We start from the raw sequence: 13,815 nt of genomic DNA, 5'->3' as shown, positions 1-13,815 counted from the left end.
TTAATGAAATAGCATTTGGACTGAAATTGTTTGCAGGCAATATTAAAGTTGGTCCTTCCTTTCTGTTTTAATAAATTCCCACATGTCACTTTGAAATGAAAAGGGCAGTAATTGAGAAAGAGCTAGATTTTCAAAGGAAATGCTTCTATCACTTATATGTAGTCATGTGCTTATTGTAGTCAAGATGAAGCAGTGTTTGTTTGGAATTTAAAAGGAGACACAATAATTTGTACTCTCTATGGAAGTTTTTTGCTTTCTAAAGCTATGAGTGGCTGCAAAGGAGAGAAAAGTCTTCTGGCTGAGCCTTTGCTAACTGTTCTTCAAATTCCTGCCTTCTTATGACTTACTGAAACCTAGTCTTCCTCAGTTTGCACTTTCCATGGCTCATCTTATGCAGAGATAGAAAACCACCTGTCTGCATGTAAATAAATGAACTTAAGGAAGGTGTGCACAGGTATACTCAGTAAGCAAATGAAGAATTATTTCAAGATAATCAGTGAAACTTCCTCCTCTCATGCCAATTTTAATCTTACTTTTAAATTGTACATGTAAGGATCTGTCTTAGGAGCTGTGAATTGTTCAGGTGCCAGAATTCAAATCAACCATGTTTTGTTTCCTACACAAAGTCTGTTATCGAGACCAATTCCTTAAAAACTGAGCTGTGTGTGAAGTCTTACTGAACTTTGTATTAAGAAAGCTTCTCCTGCATGACAAGGGACAGGACTAGATGAAATGGTTACAGGCTGCAGCAGGGGAGGTTTGGGCTGGATATTAGGAAATACTTCTTCACTGAAACAGTTATCAAACATTGGAATGATCTGCCCAGGGCACTGGCAGAGTTATCATCCCTGGGGGTGTTTAAGCAGCATGTGGACCTGGCACTTAGGGACGTGGTTTAGTGTTGACCCTTCAGTGCTGGGTTGAAACAACTGGACGATCTTCGAGGTCTCTTCCAACCAGACATATTCTGTGTTTCTTTATTCAGCATCCTTACAGGAGAATTGCTGTAATATGTTGAGAGCCTGCACCCTGCTGCCATGGAGCAAATCCAGCTCCACAAAGCAACATGGCAATTACAGGGGCTCTGAGTGTCAAAGCTGCAGTAAGAGCCAGAAAATTACTTTTCTAGCACTTGAGAGCCTGAGGTAGAAGATGGTTTTCCTAAGAGCTCCGTGTGTTTGGCTTCTGTGCAGGTATTTAGCCTCTCAGATTTCAATCTTACTTCTCACGTTCAGGAGGAGAACTCCCTGTAGTACCCATGTGCCTCCAGCATGTTAACAAAAAAGCCTGCCAACACCATGTTCACTGTTCTTGAATGCAGCCTCCCAGCACTACCAAATGGCATTCTGCATCAGTCTATGACCAAACAATTAAATTAAGATGGAAAAATAAATACCAGATTAATTGGAAGACTTACAGATTTTTTTTTTTTCAAAGGCTATTACATAAGCAAAATGTTGCTATAAATTTAAAGTTGTTTTAAACATACCAGATGGAGAAGAATCAAAGTCCTGTTTCACACAAGTTTACTTGTGATCATTTTACCCTATAATTTATTTGGTAAAGTACATCTTTTTCAGCACAGCAAAAAAATAAAATACATAGTGGCAGCGTGGCAATTCTATGTGGAACAACTGACTTTTCCAGTTTCTAGCTTTCCTTTTGGTTTTGAGTGGTTTTGTTGGTTTTTTGGGGATTTGTTGGTTTGGTTTTGGGGTGGTTGCTGGGGTTTTTTGTTTGTTTGTGTAGTCTAAGTTATTCATAGAGTCTTGTTTATCTGTGTAAAAAAGTCATAATTTGAGGTAGCATTAAATCATGCACTGAAAAATTGTTTAGACTTTCCTGATGTGGAACATGCTCTCTTGCTAAGGTGATACTTATTGCATGGAAGTATATGATCTTTAATTCCTTAATTTTGAATATATATGGAAGAATAGCATGTGGCTTATTAAGTATGTATTTACACTTGACTGTAGATGCACTTACAAGCACCAGTTCTAAGTAAAGCACTGGGTAAAACATGGTTGAAGGATTTAATTAGAAGTTTGATCTTCAGAGATGATGGCTTTTGACTCAGATTGCTCTAGTATATTGAGTGCTTGAAATATGTTGCTTTGCTCCTTTAGGGTAAGTGGTGTGGTATCTGTTGGAATAGCTTGAATTAATTTATGTAAAAAGGAGTGCTATTTCTAAGCTGGAAGCATGGTGGATAATGTCCATCTGTTGGGCAGTAGTAATGTCTCATCAGCCTGGACTGTGCTTTTTAAAGGGTTGGTCTTGTTGGACTTTGGGGATGAGAAAAAAAATCATTAGAATTTTCCTGGTTCTCTGTTCTCTCAGTTTCCTCTTCCAGTGGCAGCAAACTTACATTGCCTTACCTAAAACCAAGGAATCATAGAATGTTTTAAGACCTTTAAAGGTCATCTAGTCCAACTCCTGTGTGTAGTTTTTTAAATGAACTATATTTGTACAGTTACATCTTTGAAAATGTTAATTATAACATTTTTCAAAACATATAACCTTTTTCTAAATTTTACTATTGTTATCTGTGGAATGCCTTCTTAGGAAAGATTTTATTTAGTATGCTAAATGACCTGTTGAACATAATAGATGCATAACTTTGTACAGCAAGATCTCCATAGCAAGCATTCCCATAGACTTTTCAAGAGAGTCCTTCATTTGACGTCTGCAAAACTGGTAACTGATACTCAGAATCAAAATCTGTCCCCCAGCTGAAACCAGCTGAATACTTTCTGTAGCAGTTTTTCCTTAGGTTTAAACTCAGAATGAGATTGAAAATACTTTTGACTTGCCCTTCCATTTATTCTATGTAAGCTGAAAAAATTCAACCTGCAAGTGGACACAGTCACTCTTAGAGTAGCTATTTTTCTATAAAGCATCCAACAAAACCTAATGTGATCTGGAAATGGGGAGACAAGATGCCTGCTATGAATGCTTTACAACTTTAAAATCAAGGAGGAGATACTACGCACAGAAATGACTAAGTGACATTCAGCACTGATCCAATTAGTCCCTTATTTCCTTCCCTTCTGCCCCAAGAGTCCCTCTACATATGGTAAAGTGTTTGGTTAGACTATTGAGTTGTTAGCTTTCTTCTAATATATACACAGCTGGATGGGCCCCGCTATTGGTGGTGAATCACTGATATGAGTGAATCCTGTCCCTTCCTGTGGGCAGCTTACAAAATACAAATAATTTAGGGGGCAGTCAAGGCATCTCTGAGGACATTCCAGATTTGCTTATTGTGCTCAGAAATCCAATTCAGCCAGGGCTTTCAGAATAAGGTGGTAAATTATCTCAGTGACCAGCTCCTTACTATAGTCTTAAAGGACGTGTAATCCATATACACTTGAAAAATATGTTCAGTCATGTGGAGAAGAGGCAGCTCCCTAATGGAAGGTGCCTCAGGTAAAAGAATTATTTTGTTATCACTTCCCCTTGCAAAGTCTGTGGAATGAATCGTCTTCTCAGACACCACATAAATCTAGCTTCAGGTCATCCTTAGGAAAAGTAATGGGAAGCAAATTGCTAGTGCCCTTTTATAATTGCAAATCTTTAATTAAGGAGGGTACAAGGAAGCACTTAAAATGCCAACCTCAGCAAACAGCAGACTTCACTACTGGAGTGACTAAAGTATAACTTGTCAGAATAAAAGTGTTTTGGGCACCTCAATACACGAGAGATGTCGAGGTGCTAGAGCAAGTGCAGAGGAGGGCAAAGAAGCTGGTGAAGGGCCTGGAGAATAAATCTTACGAAGAACAACTGAAGGAGCCAGGGCTGTTTAGTTTCAAAAAGAGGACACTGAGGGGAGACCTCTTTGTTGTCTATAGCTAGCTGAAAGGATGTTGTAGACAGGCTGGTGCTGGTCTCTTCTCACAGGTAGATTGATAGATCACAGGTAGTGATAGAACAAGAGGGAATGGCCTCAAGCTGTGACTGGGTAGGCATTGGAGTGTGCTGCCCAGGGAGGTGGTTATGTCACCAGCCCTGAATGTGTTTAAAGGTCATTTGCTGTGGTGCTTGGGAATATGGCTTAGGTGTAAACCTTGTAGAGTAGGGTTATCAGTTGGACTTGGTGATCCTGAGGGTCTTTTCCAACCTGAATGTTTCTGTGATTGATGTGGTTCATAGTATTCAAAGACTTAAAGTCAGATAAAACGCATTGTCCTATGGTGGAAGAAGATTATTTTACTGTATTTGAGGTGCAAAAACTAAAAAGGGTGTCAGGCTTACCGGCCAGTTCCATTTGCTGCATTTTGCCTTGACTTAATTGTTTTAGGAGAAGGTAAACCAGCTAGTTTAGTCTGGTGATCCTTTCCTCTTACTGTGAGGGTTTAATTTCCATTTAGTAAAACTTCCTGGCTCTTGGGTGAATATGTAGGTTTTTATTTGGATTTGAAGCTCACCTGTTACCATGGCAGTTGATTGAGCAAAATCTCATGTGTGGTGTCAATTGAATTATAAAACCAGAAAGAGGCCTTAAAGAATATTCTGGATATCTCAACTGTTGCTGAATACCAACTTGCTATGATTTTTATGCGAGTTTACTTCTAATTAGCAAGAACCTAGAGTGCATTGAAAATAGTGTAGTCGTACACATTATTAAGCATTTTGCTAGATAGCGCTCTTGTATTTGCTAATTCTTTTTTTTTTCCCCTGCTTTTCCAGTTTATGACTATTTCTTGAAGCCCAAAGTACTCTTTTGTTGCCATGAAATCACTCTTTCCTGATTTGGTTCTGAAACAGGATTTCTTCACAAAGAAGAAACAGATTTGTCTTGTGTAAGAACTCAAATGGGGAAAGATTTGCATTCTGATTCTCTACTTCTATACTATGCACATGATTTACACCTGTGCTGATAAATGAAAAGCAACCACATTATTGTTTGTACTGATAAAATCAACAAAATAGTAGGTATTTCAGGAATAATAGATGTGCCAATCAAGCTTACCAGTAACAGGTCAGAGAAGAGCAAGTATAAATATATTTATGAAGGTCTTTGTTCATTTAAATATGGGCTTACTTTTCATAAAGGCATTCAGAACACATTCAAACAAATATCTTTTCCCTTAAAAGTACCAAATCATAAATCAGGATTATTCTTATTTCTACTTGCCTTTTTTTTTATCCCAGTCTGTAGCTAAAGTCTGTCCGTTTGTGCCTGTTGACCACTTACAAATTATTTTCATGCTTGTGGATTTTTCATTAGTTGGCTAATCAGAATTTTATATTAAATGTCTTTGCATATGTTTCCATGTAAAATAATTAAACGTGAAATTGTGTGACTGAAACAGACTTCTCCAAAAGGTAATTAATTTTAAAGGGAAACCTAAAAATGTAGGTTGATACTTGCTAATTACACCTCTCCTTCAAAACAGAATGCTAAAGAAAGCCTTGAACAAGTGGTGTTCTTGCTGCTTATATTTATAAATGTCTGAGTCTATGTTCAGAAGGTCTTTAGCAGTTTCCTCCCACCACTATGCACTTTTTTTATGGTGTAATGTTCATATTTGTAACTTTGTGTGTACAGTGATGCTGTTCTTTCTTTGTGTTGGTTTAAGACTTCAGAGCCATAAAGGCAAAGCTCAATTTTGCCCCTCAAGGTTTGATGTGGGGCCAAGCTACTGTCATTACAGAAAGAAAAGCAGGAAGGAGTAGGTTGTACTCTAAAGAAGAGGAAGGGGAGGAAGAGGCTGTTTTGCTCTTCCAGCTGCTTGTGTAGGTCACTGGGCTGAAATAAAGACCACTGCGTCTTCAGAGAAGTGTGTTGCCCTCTGGCTTTCAACAGCAGGAGCAGGTTCTTGACCATAAATAAATGTGCTTTTACAGCACATATACAAATGCATGCAAGACAGTAAAAAGCATGGTCTCTTTTGCCCCAATTTCTTGCCTGCTCTCTATATAGCACATCTGCAGTGCCTCTGATCCTGCAGCTGTGCTCAGAAAGCTTTGGCTCTTAATTGCTCTTCCTTCTCTTCAGCACATCATGAATTCTAACAAAAGAGGGTTTGGGGGGTTTTTATGCCAGTAAATCACCTTGTGAGTTGTACCTCAAAGCTTGCTGTATCTGCAAAACCTGTAGTGTTCTGTAACTTCGTATAGCAAAATATTTACAAAGTAAAAAGTTATTTGTTGAAATCCGGGATAATAGTATACTTACTGTATCAGCTTGTGAAGGAAGACTTTTTGCTTGCAGTAGCAACTAGCCTAGATACTCACTTTCATTATATTGCAGATGAAAGAGTTGGGGTTTTGTTCTCTCAATGCACATCTATCAGCAATGATAGTCTTAATGTAAATCAGAACCTGTTTTCTGCTGTTTGTTTTTATTAATGTTATTTTAAAGGAAAAAATGTCTTAAGTCCAAGCCCTAAAAAATACATGTAAAACTCCTGCACTCCATGTGTGGTTCACAGCCTAAATAAGTCTATGCCATAAAAAGCTGTTCAGTTTTCAGACTGAGCTCTCAGAAATGTCCATTATTTCTGTGACTACTCGTGTTTTCAAAGCTGTATTCCCGCTGCAAAAGTGTGCAGGCATCATTCAACCTCATTCACAAGGGAGTATTTGTTTTTCTTGAGACAAACAGCTTTATTAAGCATACCAGTGCTGTGAAGTGTTTTGTTCGGTCTTATGGAAAAAAAGAAATAAATTATTCTTTTTTTTTTTTTTTTTTGTAGAGGTGTTCATTATTTGTCCTTTGCTTCTTTCTTTTTTTGGTAGGAGTTCTGTGGAATCTATCCTCTTGTGATGCACTGAAAATGCCAATCATTCAGGATGCCCTCGCAGTGTTGACCAATGCAGTGATCATCCCTCACTCTGGATGGGAAAACTCTCCACTCCAGGATGACCATAAAATACAACTCCATTCATCACAGGTGCTGCGCAATGCCACTGGGTGCCTAAGGCAAGTACAGCAAAATATTTGCTTTCCTTTAATCTTCTGTTTTCTGTCTTGAATTGCTACTTCTCATTCTTAGGCATCTGTAAACAAATAATTTGTGTGTCAGCAAAGACAATGACTTTCAGTGCTGTAAGCTTAAAGTTGGAAATTAATTAGGAAACAAGCTTCAGGCCATTCTGAAAACAATCACTAGAAGTGCTGTCATGGGTTTTCTATTTTTCTTTTCTTAGCAGCTTTGACCAGTCTTCTCATCCAAAATTGCATATTACAGATGTTATTCGCCGTGTAGATTTGTCCTATTTCCCTGGTTGATTATGTGGAGTCAGTACATTCACACTATTGCATGCAGTTTAATTAGCACAAGAAGTAATGTAGATGCCTATGAAAAGTAACATCACTCACAGGTTCCAGATGCCAGTGTTGGAGTTATGATAAACATATCAAGTAGATTTTTTTCTACTCTCTGAAGATAAGAAATGGATTCCAATACAAGACCAACCAATTTAACTAGAATACTTAAATATGATATTTATTTATGTTTATATGCCAAACTTGTACATGCAACACCAAGATTCAATTACATAGCTGTGTGATATGGTCTTTTATAAAAATCACTGTAGATGTGAGAATGAAAACAGAGTGAGTAAGAAAAGTTTCATTTATGACAAAGCCTTACAGAAGCACTGAGTTGGAGCAATTATCCATATAATTTGGTTGAAATATTTTAACAAGTTATTTTAAGCATTCATTTTTCCCTGATTTTTGTGTGGGAGATTCTGTAATCTATCTCAGAGGCATGAAAATGAATTAGTTAATAATTTACATACATCACAGGAAATTTGTTAGGTGAACAGTATATATCAGCAATGCATTCTATGCTGGATGCAAATATCCATCAAAGAGCTAAAAAAGAAACTGATGTGAGACAAATTAAAATAATACTTTTTCCATAGCTTACACCAAGCACCATTTTGTCTTTCTGCTGTTTCATTAAATGAAATGTTTTGAATGTATTTTGAAAGTTTAAGTGAAAAAGTAATAATTACTATTGACAGCTTATTTGGAAGAGAATGAAAGATAAAAAGTAATAACTTCCATGTTGCAAATATACTTGTATTGGACTTAAAGGCAGGTATGTATATGTGAGTACCAGCTATGTTGGGATATGTGATGGAAGGTAGGCATTTTTTAAAAGAGTTTGGTAGTGTTACTTTACATTCAAATCACTGGAAAAAGATTTGCTCAGCTCACTGCAACAGAAGTCATTCCATAAAGACCAATACCACATTGTATGTCTTACACTTCAGTTTTTAACCTGTCTCAGTTAAAAAGCTGCCTCTGAAATAAATGTCCATTTTAAATGTGGGACTTCTCGGTGTCCCTTCTCTGAACAGGCATGACACATTGTTGGTCTTCCTGCACCGTGCACTCGTATCCTCCTATTAATTTTTCCCAACTTCTTCTCAGGGTCTGATGTCTATCCCTGGTCCAGCGAGTTTCAGTTCTTCCTATGTCTAGTTGATGAGTTTGTTGCACATTGGTCTTGAAATCTTTCTTTTTTTTTTTTCCTTTTTTTTGTGGTTTTGTGAGTGTGTGTGCACTCCCATTTGCAAACCGATGTGAGCTTACTGTAGTCTGCACTCTGTGTCAGCTTGAGGACTTGGGGGCCACGTGAAAGTGGTATGTTGTCTGATCTTACACGCACTGCTTTGCAGCAAGGCTTCCTACCAAGTGCTTGATGATATGCTGTCATAGCAGAATGGCTTCTGGTCAGCTTGTGCAAAATAAGCTCATATCTGCCTGCAAAAGACTGTGCATATTATAACACTTGAATCCTTCCCAGGTAGCGCTAACAGCAGCTCAAAAGGCTGTCCTGAGCAGCTTGATCTTTCTTCTAAACCCAGGCCCTTCAACCATAGTATGGCTTTTTAGTATCTTTCTGATATCAAATCCTCTTTATTTCCTAGATACATCCTTCTGTTCCCTCTAATGGCTTCAGATATTTATTTGGCCTTCATCCATCTTTAGACAATTTCATCCCACTTTAGTCTATGTGGATGCTCTTTGGCAGAGCCAGAACATTTGGAGAAGGTTGAACTTTCTTTTGCTTCATACCACCAGGAACTTTCTTGTATATCTTTCCCCTGTTACTATGAAAAAAACCTCTCTCTCTGAACAAAATGTCCAATTGGAGTTTGTGCAAGAGAGAAAAGTGTAAACTGACCTCTTAGTAACTGGATTCTTGCATTGAATTCATATTGGAGGCTGGAAGAGACAGCAAATGACAAAGATAAAAAATCAGAAAGCTCTGTGGAGATAGCTGGAGTAGCACATGCTCTGTGGAGGTTACACTTTAGCTTTCACTTCTTAAATGCCCACCATTTCCCATAAACTGAACAGCTCTTATACTGCTTTTGTGACTAGTTGCCAGCCTCAGATTTCCATTTCAAGACCTCAGTGGACAAGGACAATAATGTAAATCACGAACACATAATGTGATACTGGCTCAGGTTGCACTGTGTTTATACATTCTCATTTTCCATGGGAAAATTTCTTCCAAGACTGCTGTTTTCTTCTTTTGCTAGTGCTGTGTTTTGAAGAGCCAGTGGTTAAAATTTAGTTACATCTACATTATCAGTTATAATGCTCGATGTTGTGGGAAAAGTAGTAGTGTTCAGAATACTTGACAAATGTTTCTGAGTCTGTAATGTGGACGCATTTTAGACACGTCAGGTTGTATTACAATAAGGCTTAATGCTAGGAAATAGGGCAAGAGTTGTTTTTCAGTGCTCTGTGCCTTTGGTTTTTCTGATGCATTCACTGCTGTAAACTTTAAATAATATATGAGAAGTACTATAATGTAATCCATCCCATATACAACATGAATAAATACTTTGCAATGGGCACTACATAGGAATAATCCAAATTTTTATTTGCTTTATTTTGCCTTTTTTCACTACAACATTAGAGTTATTTTTCTTTCTGATGGTCTTGTCTTTTCTCAGTTTCATGATGAGAGTTTCTTACTCTTTTTCAATTAAAAGGTTACCTGTTGACTAGAGTTTTTAATATTCTTATCTGTTGTTACTCAACATTCTTAACTAAATCTGCAGCTCCAGTCACATGGTGCTCTGTCTGAAATCAGTGGGAAATATGAAAGACAGCAGCAACCTTCTTCTCCTGTTATTTTCTTCTTTTTCATTAAAGGTGTTATTTACTAATATCACTTTGCATACTTCTGGGATTTGAAAAAAGAAAATAGTTTTAATATTATATTGTAGTAATTAATTTTACATAACTTGGACATTTGGAAAAGGTTTACATATTTCAAGGCTCTAAATACAATATTATACCAATCATATATAAATTTAACCTTATTCTTTCATAAATTACTACACCTCAGTGTGATATGTTAGAGTAAACCCCCAAATTACTTACATCCTCACTGTACCTTGCCACATTAAACTCTTTGAAAGTTTGACCTTTTAAAAATTTTGATTTCAATGGTTGCTGCTTTTTTCTTTGTGTTAGGGAAATACTGTGACTTGGATTTATATTTTCTGATTCATTTAGACTTACTACAGAAATTCAGGTAAAAAATTAATTAGGAATCCCAGTTGTTAATATAGAGAGGTTACAATCCCTAATCTGAAATTTAAAAATAAACAGGCGACTTACTGAATGATGATGCCTTAACCCGAAGCATCAAGCTCACTTATCACAGAACTAAATCTTTGTCCAAAGATTATGTAAAAAAATCCCAGATTTTTCCAAGAGTTTTTATCCTGATACATAAATTGGAAACTTTGTTTTTGTATGAATTTAAGCCTAAGTTAATAGATGGCCTTCATGAAAAATGTATTCTTTGAATATCCTTAAACTTCCACTAGCTCGTGTGTTCATGACCATATTCCTAATCTTCCAACTGCAAACCAGAAAGGGAAAAATCATGGTAGATGAATGAGTCAGTCTGCTGTGTAAAATCTTATTTCACCTTTTCAAGAAACTGAAGGTTCCAGTCTAGAGTAAAGTCACAAACTGATCAGAGAAGACACAATGGTCTCCTCCCATTTAAGCATAAAGTTTTGGAGGTGACTTTCTGCAAGTTATGAGAGAGATTTTTCTTTGCTGAAGCTACAGTTGTTCAGAAATGTAGCTGAAATAGAAAACTAGTGTTCAGACTCAGGGCAAGATGGGGCTTTTAGTATGAACAGATCAGCATCCTCTGATTGCTGCTATAATATTTTTATTAAGATACTCAAGGGAAAAATACAACAGAATTAAATGTGCAGCTCTGTCAGATACTTAAGCACCCCAGTTTTCTTCACAACGCAGTTACTCCTGCTTTGCATATTCATGAGCAACGTTATAAGGTTTATACAATATCATACTGTATTAATTATAGCAGTGGTACTCAAATATCACTCTGAAGTTTAATGCTCTTTCAGCATTTCTGGTGAAATCATCACTTCAGCCTATCAAATTGGTACTGCAAATTCCACACAGCTCCAGAAGTTCATTCTGGAGTTAGGTTGATTGTAATCTCATACTGAAATTCTAGTTTTTACACTGATGTTATGGAATGTTTTTTGTGTTCTTCTACAGTCTGAAAAATAGTACAGATAATTCCAGACATTTTTTCCTCTCCTATACTTAAAAAAACATGTAAGAAGTATCAGTGGCACACGTCCTTTTTCCATCATTTTATCTGGTAAGAGGCACTGGGCTGTGTGCTGCCACAATCTACCTTCAAATTCAGTGAGACCTCCCCTATTCCCCTGGGATAACCAAAGCATGATCTGTCAACATCCATCTTCAAACTATTAAGTGATCCCCAGACAAGCCAGGAAACTTATTCCTATTTCAATTAGGGTTTGTGTTTTGATACAAATTAGAAATCTTGGGCCTATATGTCACTCTGATAAGTTAGGATCTGGCTGAAATTTAGTTCCCATTCTTCAACTTCTATTCTCTAACACGAATGTGGGATTCGTTCCTTAAAAAATAGCTTCACTGGGTGTCAAACACTTAGAAATACTTGTTGCTGTGGCAGGATTGTGTTTTTCCTGTGACATACTCATTTACCATTGATGGAAATCATGCACACATCTATGAAAAGAATGATTGTGCCTCAGTACCTTTGTTCTCATCTTATAATATTCCTAGTTTCAACAATGATGACAAAACTGTAAACAGCTGCCTCTGAGGCTGAATGGCTTAATGGTGAACCCAGGCCTTGCATTAGGGATGTGTTGAATACCTTAAATTTGTTTAGAAAGACAATTTTCATTGCTTTTGGTGGTTTTAATTCCTTTCAGGTTGAATGCCTGCTGTGAACTAGGGCCTAAAGCGAAAATTAAATGTACATTTCTGTTTGCATGGTTAGGTAGTTTTAATTTCCCTTTCCTTCTGTCAGAAGTTTAAGCCTTGTAGATCTGAATGTTTGAAGAAAGTGAAGTTGTTTGTTTTGTGAAAGGGCTTAGATTTCTGCAGATTTTGAAATTTCAGAACTGTTTTCATGCAGTAGTGAGTGTTAGCTTGGCAAACACTGTAATAAATTACAATCTGAATCCTGGTGGACAGCTGACTTGATTTGAGCTAACTCCAAGCCCAGCTGAGTACAATGGGCCTCATTTTCTCTGGCTAGCTGCAGAGCTGAGTATCACAGTAGCACAGCTATTTAGTTTTGGGGAAGAGTTCCCAAGCCTGTAGCACCACACGTACTTTAGAACATGTCAGCACATCCATGCAGTGACTGCCTGGAAAGCTGAAGAGAGCCAATTCTCTCTCAATTGTCTGGGCCCATTGGAAGGAAACAAAAGGGCCACAGGTGTCAACGGTAACCATACTGTACTTCTATTGTTGCTTTGTTGACTATCAAAAGTCCTGCATAGTCATTTTGGAACAGGTAGTTTGAAAAACTTTTATAGTCTGGCTGCACAGAAAATAGTATTTGTCTCAACATGACAGAAAAACTGTCACAATTCTGTAGCACCACTCGTGGTGATAGTGACTGATGACAGCGAATGATGGTTTATTTACACAAGAAAGAAGAAACACAATCACTCAGAGATTACACATGCCCACTCAATTGCACCACAGATAATAAAATAATATTCAGTAAGGTTCAGGTTCTTTGATGCTCATTGCTTGATTTGTATATTAACTAGCTTGTCTTCTTTTAAAACTGTCTGCATTACTAGGCAATATGAAAAAGGAATACATGAGAACACACAGCTCTGCATAGTGAACAAAAGGCAAGGTGTACTTCTGCAGCTTTCCCTCATTTTCTTATGATAGACTGTTTCAAGTCTGAAGAAACTTCCCCTAGGAGTGCAAAGATCATTTTGTCTCTTTGCTCAGTCTGCAAATTTTCAGCAGAGATACCTGTTTGAAGTACACTGAGCTTGCTTCATCCTTCTGGATAAGCCAGACGGCATCACGGAGTAAACATTTTATCACCCCCTTCTGGAATATTTTGAGCATGTGAACTGTCTCACTTCAAGCACAAGAGTAATTAATGCCAGCAGCTAAAGCTGAGCCAGTGTTCTTTTCCTGCAAGAAGACTTTGATGGCATTCCACATTTCTGCAAGTTGGTGAGCTTCTGAAAGCTTATGAGAAATACTCTTCTGTAACATCCTTAGCACTGAAGCTATGACCTGCAGTCCCCACTAACCACACTTATAAACGTTATTACTTTTATCTGGTTTGGGACTATTTTCCTAGGAAAACTCCCAATGAAGTCAGTAAACAAAAATAAGGCTTTTGAGGGTGTGATGAAATAGGCTGCAGACTGCTGAGCCTTAGTTTACTAATCCACTCAGCATGTCTAAACTGAAGAATGAAAAGCAGTCCAGTCTGCTGTGAAACTCTACCCAGTGAGTGTTAA

At 37.4% G+C, this 13,815-nt stretch overlaps 1 protein-coding gene across 7 annotated transcripts in view; it reads left to right on the top strand.

The window, feature by feature from the left end:
• Nucleotides 1–13,815, top strand: part of CTNND2 (catenin delta 2) — a 576,017-nt gene that overhangs the window by 456,251 nt on the left and 105,951 nt on the right. For all 7 annotated transcript variants that reach the window (XM_054164400.1, XM_054164398.1, XM_054164401.1 and 4 more), the window contains one exon: nucleotides 6,745–6,928. In XM_054164400.1, the coding sequence (XP_054020375.1) occupies nucleotides 6,745–6,928 (184 nt within the window). The remainder of the gene's footprint in view (nucleotides 1–6,744; nucleotides 6,929–13,815) is intronic.

Source organism: Dryobates pubescens, chromosome 9 (genome assembly GCF_014839835.1).
Source record: "Dryobates pubescens isolate bDryPub1 chromosome 9, bDryPub1.pri, whole genome shotgun sequence".
In the NCBI taxonomy this organism is placed as follows: Eukaryota; Metazoa; Chordata; class Aves; order Piciformes; family Picidae; genus Dryobates; species Dryobates pubescens.
This window is presented reverse-complemented; position numbering and strand designations above follow the sequence as displayed.